General features: G+C 43.0%; 1 protein-coding gene across 1 annotated transcript; it reads left to right on the top strand.

Moving 5' to 3' along the window:
* The first annotated feature begins 649 nt into the window (after nt 1-649).
* Nucleotides 650-6,881, top strand: MBOAT4 (membrane bound O-acyltransferase domain containing 4). The gene is made up of 3 exons (XM_008573580.1): nt 650-851; nt 3,674-3,898; nt 5,878-6,881. Exons 1-3 carry the CDS (start codon nt 733-735, stop codon nt 6,839-6,841), a joined length of 1,308 nt encoding a protein of 435 aa, XP_008571802.1. The 5' UTR covers nt 650-732; the 3' UTR covers nt 6,842-6,881.
* The last annotated feature ends 3,807 nt before the right edge of the window (nt 6,882-10,688 follow it).

Below are 10,688 nucleotides of genomic sequence, written 5' to 3'. Positions count from 1 at the left end.
GGTCTCTTCTGACTTGTCCATACCCCAAAGGAAAAAATTATCTTTAAGTGTTTCTTTTTCACACTTTTGCCTCCTCAGAACCTTTTCAACTTTAACTGCTATTTCCAGAGTACACAGTCTGTGCACAGCACTCTTCTAAGTGCCGGGATGCAGCAATAAACAAAGCAGTCCCTCCCTCGGGGAGCTCATGTTGCAGTAGTGGGCAGGCAGTAAACTGATGGAGAAATAGATAAGTAAGGGTCGCTGCTGTAGTAGCCCGAGGAGGAGAGTGCTGATTAGGAAGGGAATCTTGTGGTTTGCCTTAGGAACCTGCCTCCCTTCCTCACATTCTTGTTTCCCTCCCCAGTCCAGAGAATCGTCTGTCCACAACTGGAAAATGAAATTTCTCATTAACTTAGTGAAGAAAATATGGCAGTATGATAACTGGAAAGGCAAACAGTGTGCTATATAAACTAAATAAAACCACAACTTCTGAAAGCAATGTTTTTAGTACCTTTCATTAGGTACTATAACCCGAAATGGGTTTTGGTTTCCATAGTGCAGTTCCCTTTATCAGAAAGCCAGCTTTGATCTCCAGCTTTTTTTTTTTTTTTTTTTTTTTTTTGCCTTTCGCTCACCCAGGCCTTCCTAATCCATATAAAAAGACCAGAGAGAGCCTGGCTGAGATTTCTCTTGCAGGAAGGCACAGGTTAAGGACTCTGGAAAGGACAATATCTTTTGTTCCAGTTCATAATGGATTGGCTTCCGCTGTTCTTCCTCCATCCTGTATCACTTTATCAAGGAGCTGCTTTTCCCTTTGCACTCCTGTTTAATTATCTCTGCACCATGGATTCATTTTCCACTCGTGCCAGGTAGGCTGGATGGCTAATTTTGCTCTTACATCCAGGAACACTATTTGTATAGCAGGGCAGAAAGCACAGAGTAGACTGCAGGTGTGAAGATCAGATATTAACTACAATTGTTTTAAACTTATTGTCACTGTCACTGATTATTGGTTGCTTGATAATGAATATATATATAATAGAGTAAAACTGACCTGGAAATTGATATCATGTCTGCATTGACTCAGTCAGTTTTATAGGTTCACATTAATTGGGAAACGGATGAAAATAAACTCTGGGGCGACATGGACGTTGATATGGTACAGGAATACTCCAGATGTACAGATCTGTGCCAACCATAAACCCCAGATATTCTTGAGCAACCCAGTTTCATGAAATTGTATAGTTTTCAGTAAAATTAAATTTTAAAGAAAGTAACATTTTTGTAAGTCATATTTATAACTAAATGTGATTTAAAAAATGCCATTATGTGATTTTTCAGAGAAATGAAATAAGTAAAAACAAATCATTTTAGATTAGTTATATCTCAATTTGGGGTTCAAAGATTATTGTCACTAGAGATTTGATAACTTGATTGTAGTTTTTTTTTTTAATATCAGATAACTTCAGTATGGTGGAGATAGTACCTATTTTTAAAAAGTTTTCATGGAATATACTCTTGTAAACTGAAAATCCATTGCGAAAGGGCCACCTCCTAATAATTCACTTATTTTGGAAACTAGAATTTTTAAATATTGTGATTTCTTAAATAAAATCTAGCTGTATCTAACAGGATTGCTGGGTTTGGTTAAACTATGGTATGTTATCACATGCTCACAACTGGTTCACAGCACTGACTTTCATTTATGGGAGATGGGGGCGGGGGAACAGTTGTAAAGATGTTTCCTATTGAGAAAGAATCATGGAGCAGTAAAGCAAAGCAAGTGCGAAAATAAGGATTAATCCCTGTAGAATTAACATAGGGTTAAGGTTGCTCACTTTGGAGTCAGCCTGTTGGGTCCTAACCCCCTCACTACTGAGTGTCTTTGTGTCTGTGATAAACTTTCTCTGAGGTGCCCTTTCCTTACATGACTTATTTAGCTGGTTGCCATCTGGGTTGGGATCCTTGTTATGTTCAGGATTACAAATTGTTGCCATTACTATTGTTAATATCATTGTTATATTTTTATTTATAAATTTATTGACATTTTTCTGCTTGCTTTAAATCTACTGTTCACCCTGTACTGGCCAGCTGTCCCCCCCCCCAAATAAAATAAAATAAACAAACAAATAAATAAATAAATCTACTGTTCAAACTAAATTTATGATTGTTCAGTGTTTACAAATAATTCATCGTGTTGATAAATAGTGTGTTGCTCAAGTCTTGAACTCACGCCCCCGGCTGCTCTTTGATTTGGCCTACCTACAGTATTCCACTGTTTTCGCCGCTCTCTCCCCAGTGAGGGACATGAGTTCCTGGGAATGAGTCTTCCAGCTTCATAGGACCTGAAATGCACACATCTTCAAATCAAAATTGATCTTCAAAGCTTTCTATCGAAAGTTCTTGATTGAAAGGGGGAAATGATGAAGGAATAATCAAAATCAAGCAGGTTTTCCAAAACTCACTGCCTTGGGATAAGTTTCACGAACCTGATGTTGACATCTTGTTCTTAAGATAAACATTGTATATGGTTAGAACTTCTGATTTATTAGTTAATGTATAAACTGCTGGTTCTGAATAATCCATTTGGATACTGTTAAGGGTAGCTGAAGCATGAAGCTTCTGTTTCACTTTGCATGTAGACATTTTTGGCTCTCTTTTTGTAATAAATAATTAGTGATTGTGATTCTTGTGTTCTGTGAGAAAAGGACAACTGTATTTGGAACTCTCCCTCCCTTTTGGAACCTCCTTTTGACACTCCCTTATAAATGCCTTTGCTTGTAGTAGACTTTGGAGCACTTTCTAGCTTTGTTGGCTTGTGCTTACGGGGTCGATCCTCAAGCTTTGCTTTCAATAAACCTTTATCTTTTGTCTTTTTTTTTTTTCCGTGTCCGGCAACGGATCGCAACCCTCAATGTTGCCCCCGTACCGGACCGGGGACCGGCAACGGGATCGCAAGCCTCGGCGTTGCTCCCGCGCCTCGCTCAGCCAGTGAGCGGGAGCCGGTCTGTATGTGGGATCCGAACCCTCGGACGGGAGCGCCGCCGCGCTTCCCAAGCGGTGCACTATCCAGTGCGCCACCGGGCCGGCCCCTCAATAAACCTTTATAAAATTATTTCTGCCTCAATATCTTGGTTTTGGTCCACGATATGAAGATTTTTCTAACTGAGTTTTCAAACTGTTCGTCAAAGGGAGGCATTGAGTCTTTCTTGCTCTTTGGAAACTTCAGGACAGTCAACCCTGTGAAAGGAAAGACCCTCATCTTGGCAAGAGGATGTCTAGAAAGCTCTACTAGATCCTCGGCACTAGACTCACATCACTTTTCAGCTAGACGACATACCAGTAGATTTTTAAATGTTCCTACTAGCAAGCCTTCCAGGGTTGTTAGGGGCAGTTCGTGGATTACCTTGGGGGGAGTCAGATGAATGGTGGGCATCAGAGAGAGAGGTTCTAGGGTCACTAAGACAGGAATCAAGAGTTGTATCCCGAGCTAGCAGTTTACAAATCGGCCCTGGCTCTTTCTTCATCTTTCTTTCCTTCAGAAGAGCAAAGGGAAGGCTTCGGAGTGTTAACAGCATGACTTCTTAAGGTGTTATGCGGGGACTCACCAAATGGGTTCCTGGGAATGACATCTGAAGTGGTTCATTTGCTGCAGATGCAAATGTCTCCCGGGCTGTCCTTTTTCTTGCAGGCACCTCTTTCTCCTGGCTGGAGGAGGCGCCTTGGCCGTGGCTGCCATGAGGTCCTACGCCCTGCTTGTGTTCATCCCTGCTCTCTGCACTGTGGTTCTGATCACCTCACTCAGCCCTCAGCGAGTCCACAGGCCAACCTTCTTCTTCCAGATGAGCTGGCAGACCCTTTGTCACCTGGGTCTGCACTACACTGAGTATTATCTGCAAGAGGCTCCTTCCACGAGGTAAAGCAACCTGCTCGTTTGGTTATACGGAGCTGACTTGCACCGTGGTCATAGTGGAGAGAACAGGGGCGTTGAGTTTGAATCCGACTTTTCCACAATTGAGAGTGTGACCTTGAGCAAGTCATTTAATCTCTCTAAGACTCATTTTCTTTTTCCGGGAAAAAAAGTATGGGGATAGTAATGTCTGTCTTGCAAGACCGCTGTGAGTTTGAGATAATAAGTATAAACGTAATTCTCCGACTACTCCTAGCTGCCGTGTGTTGCCCGTGTAGCATGGCGTGTGGCACTCAGTGCAGTGGTCCTCGTGCCTGAGAGGGAGGGTGGAGCACAGCTGGCTCCTCTCAGCAGCAGTGCACACGTGCCAGAAGCCCCTGCCATCCTCCCGGGCTGCTGAGGGGAGACCCGTGCTGTGGAAGGGCTTTGTTTTCACTCACACGAGCTGTTCCCATCCCCCGGGAGGAAGGGCAGTCACCCCGTCTCAGAATAGCCATGCAGAGCTAAGTACAGTCTAGAGAAGTTCTCGTGAGTCAGTGAGATGACCAAGTTGAGGGGAAAATGGGTATTTTTGTGATCTTTCGTCCTAACGTTCTGCCTGCCTCTGGTTATCAGAACTGGCATGGGTCTGTGGTCACTCAGAGAGCAGATGGGCTGTGACCACTCTGGGTGGTCACCATTCTGATCCTAGCCTGCCATTGGTTCCCTCGCTTTGCCTCCCTCCCACACTAGATTTTTTAAATATTTTTAAATAGGACTGTTTTCACCAAAGGCTTCAGGCTTCCCTGAGGAAAAGGCAAGATGGCAGGCGGGCCTGGTGTAGAAAGTACTGAGTGGTGAATCAGGATGTCGCTCAGAAGCCAGGACCTGGAGGGGCTGGAAGGGCAAGTTGAACAGGATCTGGCTGGACCGGAGGGCCCTGAAATGGAAAGTGTGTTAGTCTGCTGGGGCTGCCCTGACAAAGTACCACAGTCTTGTGGCTTACACAGCAGGAATGTGTTTCATCAGATACAGTCTGGAGGCTGGACGTCCGAGACGAAGGTGTTGGCAGATTGGGTTCTTCTGAGGCCTCTCTCCTTGGCTTATAGATGACCACCTTCTCCCTGTGTCTTCCACGGTCTTCCCTCTGTGTGTGTCTGTGTCCTGATCTCTAATAAGGACACCAGTCATATCAGATTAGGGACCACCCATATGACCTCATTTTAACTAGCTCTTTAAAGGCCCTGTCTCCAACATTCTGAGGTACTGGGGTTAGGCCTGTTAGTAGATGAACTTGGGAGGATCGTATTCAACCCATAACAGAAGGTGAGTTAGCAGGGCTGGTGGCATTTGGAGGCCACCTTGCTTTCAGTTAGGATAAGTTTGCCGTCAGCCCTCACACACGTAGACAGAGACAGCAGGAACTCGGAGCAGGCTGTCAGTAGAGTGTGGTGCTGTGATTTTCACTAATTGTTCTCAGTAATCTTGCCAGCAGGATTTTTGGTGACACAACAAGATCAGGTGATTGGGTAAGAGCACCCCTCAAATTGCTAACGACTCAGCACATGCCCTGATCACACATCCTCAGCCCAGGTCCTAAATCATGCAGAATCTTGCAGTTGGCCTGGTTCATATGCAAAATCTTAAACTTCCTGTAATCCCTTCAGTAAAGTTTTTTTCCCTCTATGGCAAATTTCTCTCAGGTCCCCGATCCGAATCTTTATAAGCTCTTCCTAGAAGTACTATGATCAGTATTTCCCTGCCGTGTTCCTCGTCATTCTTTCATTTGCATCTCTGACTAATGGTTAATTCCCCACTTACCTTTTGATCCTGCCCAGAGTCGTGTGTGGTTCTGACTCCATCCAAGAGTCTTTGTGGGGCACTGCAGGCCGGGGCAGTGAACTGTTCAGAGCCACCTGTTTGCTGTGGGGTCATGTGTGACAGACTGGAATGCAAGAGAGAGAATGAACATGGAGTGTTTCTACATTAAAAAAAATCTCTTTCAGGTTCTGCATCACTCTCTCCTCGCTCATGCTGTTGACCCAGAGGGTCACATCCCTGTCTCTGGACATTTGGGAGGGAAAGGTGGGGGCATCCTCAGGAGGCGGCAGGAGCAGGAGCTCCTTGTCTGAGCATCTGGGTAAGGCACTGCCCTATTTCAGCTACTTGCTATTTTTCCCTGCCCTCCTGGGAGGCCCTCTGTGGTCCTTCCAGAGATTTCAGGCTCGTGTTCAAGGGTCCAGCTCTTTGAGTCCCAGGTGCTCTTGCTGGGCTCTGTCTTGGAGGGGTCTGCAGATTCTTGGGCTGGAATGCACAAAGGTGTTCATGAGGGGAGTGCTGAGTGCGGGAGTGGGACTGACCGACTGCCAGCGACTCGAGTGCATCTATGTCGTGTGGGCCACAGCCGGGCTCTTCAAGCTCACCTACTATTCCCACTGGATGCTGGATGACACCCTCCTCCATGCGGCGGGCTTTGGGTCCGAATCTGGTCAAGGCCCTGGGGAGGAGGGCTATGTCCCCGATGCAGACATCTGGACACTGGAAACAACCCACAGGATATCCCTGTTCACGAGAAAGTGGAACCAAAGCACAGCTCGGTGGCTCAGACGGCTCGTGTTCCAGCAGAGCAGGGTCTGGCCACTGTTGCAGACGTTCGCCTTCTCTGCCTGGTGGCACGGACTCCATCCGGGACAGGTGTTTGGTTTCCTTTGCTGGGCTGTGATGGTGGAAGCAGACTACCTGATTCACACCTTTGCTGATTTGTTTATCCGATCCCAGCCGATGAGGCTGCTCTACAGAATTCTCACGTGGGCCCACACCCAGCTCATCATGGCCTACATAATGCTGGCCGTGGAGGCCCGGAGCCTTTCCTCTCTCTGGGTGCTGTGTCATTCGTACAACAGTGTCTTTCCTGTGGTCTACTGTATTCTGCTTTTTCTATTAGTGAAGAGAAAGTGCAAATTTAACTGATGTCTTTCCCTGGCTTTCATCTTATGCACCCATGAAACATAAAAACACATGGTATATACCTGGACACCCAAATATTGAGTGTCGAACTGGCCCACTTGATTCTGGAATGTGACTTTAGCAACACGAAAACAAAAAACAGAACAAAACCTAAATCATATTGTCATCTTGGTTTGTTACGTGAACTGGAGATTCATTTTTCTCTGTAAGTTTGAAAAATTTGGTCTAAATTTGGAAATTTGAAAATTTTGGTTTAAAAATGAAAAGGCTGATATTATTCCCAGAGATATGTCAATAAACTGAAAATCCACCTAAGACTTGATAACTACTTACATAATTGTTAAATACAAAACTGACTCATGAAATATGTCACTCGAAGAAACCAGTAACAGAAAGTAAACACTGTTTTAGTATAACTTTGAGGGTGAGTTTGATTCCTTTTCCTTGGCATATCTTAAATAACTCCCTCTGTCTCTCCCTCTGATAGAATTTAAAATACACCAAGAGAAAAGCACCAGGCTCTCCACGTTAAACTGAAGCAATGTCACTTAACTAGCACTCTCACAGTAGTGCCACATCTGCAGGCCACCTGTACTGTTATGTAATCACTGTTTTTCTTTAAATCAACTTTAATTTAATTTACTTTTTGAAACTTACCTTCCTTCTATTCGATCAAACTAGGCATAGATAATTAACAATAATTTGATAAATAAACAAACCCAATAATTTACTGTGTGTTATCAAATGGCTGGAAGAGAGGAGATGCAATGTCCTTGTCACAAAGAAATGGTTAGGTTATGTAAGGATGAACATGATGATTACCCTGACTTGGTCATCACACATTGTATACATGTACTGATATCCAACTCTGTACCCCACAAATATGTATGATCAATATGTTTCAATTAAAAAAACCCAAAACTGAAAAAAAACTGTAAAATGTAAAAATTAAAAGGTAATAAAGTAAAACCTCCTTCTTAGTAATGGTAATGATGAAAATTGGATTTGGTGTGATAATTATGTTTTATTCTAGGATTCACTAAAAGAAACACAAACTTGTTCAAATAAAAAAATGTTTGTGTACCACTGACTCAGGGTGACATCTGTCCCACCATAAGGAGCACTGTACGAGTATTTAAGCTTGTTAAGTATTCCAAACCAACCTTTTCATTCTTTTCAAAATGTAAAATTGAAAATAAGCTTTTGCTCTTTAAACCCTGACAAAGATAATACCATTAGAAGTTATAAATCACTTAGAAAGTTGTAGGTTAAAATCACTAATGTTAAGACAAATGGACAGATGGACAGCGAGCTCAGTCTTAGCACAGCAAACAGAGCACCTCAGCAGTGAAAACTCGAGGAGCAGAGATGCACGAGGTGCAGGAGCCTTCACCAGATGGTTCTGTGTTTCTCTCACTGTCCTCAGTAGCTGGAGGAAACGAAGTGACAGAGGGGTTTCCCAGAGTTGGGAATAGTTAAGGAGGAAACAGGAGCTAGTCAAGCAGTGTTAAAGGACTCTAGGACCATTACAAATGTGTCGCTGAAATGACCCTCCTTAGATTGACCCAGAGAGGCAAGTGGGGTGGTGGTGGTATTATAAGTCTGTTGGCAGCTGCCGTGACCAACAGGAAGCCGGTGGCTCTAATGGGTGTCCCAGGTTTAGAGATTCACTCCAGTTGTCAAACTTCTCCAAAGGAGACAAGCCAGCCCTGGCCTATTCTATCCAGGTAGTTTTATAAAGCAAACCACAGGAAGACTTCACTGATACACATTCAGACTGTTGATGCATCAATTCTTGATTCGTTAATTCCATGAGAACATGGAAAAGGACACTCCGATGGAGAGTTTAAGGAGTTCATACTGGCAAGCATTAGGAGATCTTTCAAACCAGGGGTCTTAGTCCATTTTGTGTTCCTATAACAGAATACCAGAGACTGAGTAATTTATAAGGAAAAGTTTATAAAGAAAAGAAATTTATTTATCACAGTTCTGGAGGCTGGGAAGTCCAAGGTCAAGGAGCTGACACCTGGTGAGGGCCTTTATGCTGCATCATCTCATGAAGGGTCTCAGAATTTAGCACTGAGAAACGACGGGATAGTGAATATATTTTATGTGAACTTTTCCCAAATATTCAACCACACCTACTTAGAAAGTATTTCAAAAGAAATGGTAGATTGCAAACTAAAATGGGCATTACCACTGTCACTGGAGAACACCTGCAGGATCCTTGTCTATTGTGTATGCAAATAGAAAAAAGACAGTGATTTGAGCATCTGACAGAAAGAAGTTTATTGTGGGTTCACAGCCAGGATCCTCACGACCTAAAATAAACCAAGCTCCTTGAGCAGGTGGGAGTTACAACTTCTAAGGGTCTAGCTACAGGAACTCATACATATTCAACAAGGGCTGGATTATTTTTATGCATATTCAAGTAGAGATTCACGTGCATTGTGGCATCATGTATGTTACATGTGTCTCATGTTCTCTTGGGGGTGGAGATTTAAGGATGAAAATGAAGGGGGGTTGGCCTTATATTATCAGAAGAAAGAATTTTGGTTAGTTGAGGCTAGTATGCAAACTCCCCAATCTGGCCAAAACTGATTGGAACTAATTGGGAGTTCAGCCTCAGTTGCTATCACAGGATGGGCTTGTTGAAAGAAAGGGAAGAAAGGAGAGACTGATTAGGAAGAGAAAAGAATGAAGGAGGTAGCTCTTAGTCAAAGGCGAGTGGGGGACTGGTAGCTCTCATTACTACTTTAGCATTTTTTCCTGTAACGGCTGATTCTGATGTTAGCAAAGCCACCCTATGGTGAAATGGTCAGAGCCCCTCTCTAGTATGCAGAAGATCTGGCCCAGTTTCAGTTCAGTTCTAGGACCAACTGGCTGTGAGACCCAAGCAATTCCCCGTCTGGGCCCAAGTTTCCTGGTGTGCCAAAACAGGGGATGGTTACCTATCCTTTTATTTAATTTTAAAACTGAAGGTATTATGATTGTGTAAGTGCTTTGTCAAATTTTCAACACATACAGCATCCTTCTCCCAACCTGCCTCTATTTACCCAGCGAGAATTTTATAGGAAGAAATGGTAGAAAATCTGGTGAATGCCCATGGTTCTTTATAAAGAACTGGCATTTTCTATGTTGTTTCTTTCACTTGTTTCCCACCATATAAACAGGGCAAAGTGATATTTTTGTGGCTCACTAAAAAACTGAGAGTAAACAATTTTTCTCTAGTCCTAATGAAACACTATTAACTTCTCTCTTTCCTGAATAATATTTTAAATTTCTCAGCCTATATTTGGCTGCTGATAACTGATAACTTATAATACTTTTATCAATGTGCCGTGGACATCATTTCTAGGAATGATTCATGCAATAGCTGGAGATGCCAGATTATTTCTAAGGAAGTGTCCCTGCTTGTCCTCCTTGTTTTTTGCTGCATCTATTTCTTCAGAAACACCTTTTCAGCTACAACAATTGAGATAATTATATATTTATGTATGTGTTCCTTGTAGGGAATTTGTGCAGTTCATATAATCCAGGTGTTACCTTAGTTCAGTTGCAGTTGAGTGTGTTAAATTGGGTGCCTTAGATGGATCCACTAGCCTGAAGGCACATGAGGTGGTGTTTTTTGGAATCCTCAACTTACCAAGGGTATGTTTTCCACAATTATGTTTCTAAATTGTTTGTTTAGAACTTAGGTTGCATTTCCCTATAGAAACATCATAGTGTTAACTCCTAAAGGGTGACACTGATTATTATAATCTGAATTTGAGGGAACATATTGTTCAGGATGGAAGACAAGGGCAAGGGTAATTTCCTCTCCATTTCTTAAGTATATAGCAGACCCTAA

Source organism: Galeopterus variegatus, unplaced genomic scaffold, assembly GCF_000696425.1.
Source record: "Galeopterus variegatus unplaced genomic scaffold, G_variegatus-3.0.2 Scaffold936, whole genome shotgun sequence".
Classification (NCBI taxonomy): Eukaryota; Metazoa; Chordata; class Mammalia; order Dermoptera; family Cynocephalidae; genus Galeopterus; species Galeopterus variegatus.
This window is presented reverse-complemented; position numbering and strand designations above follow the sequence as displayed.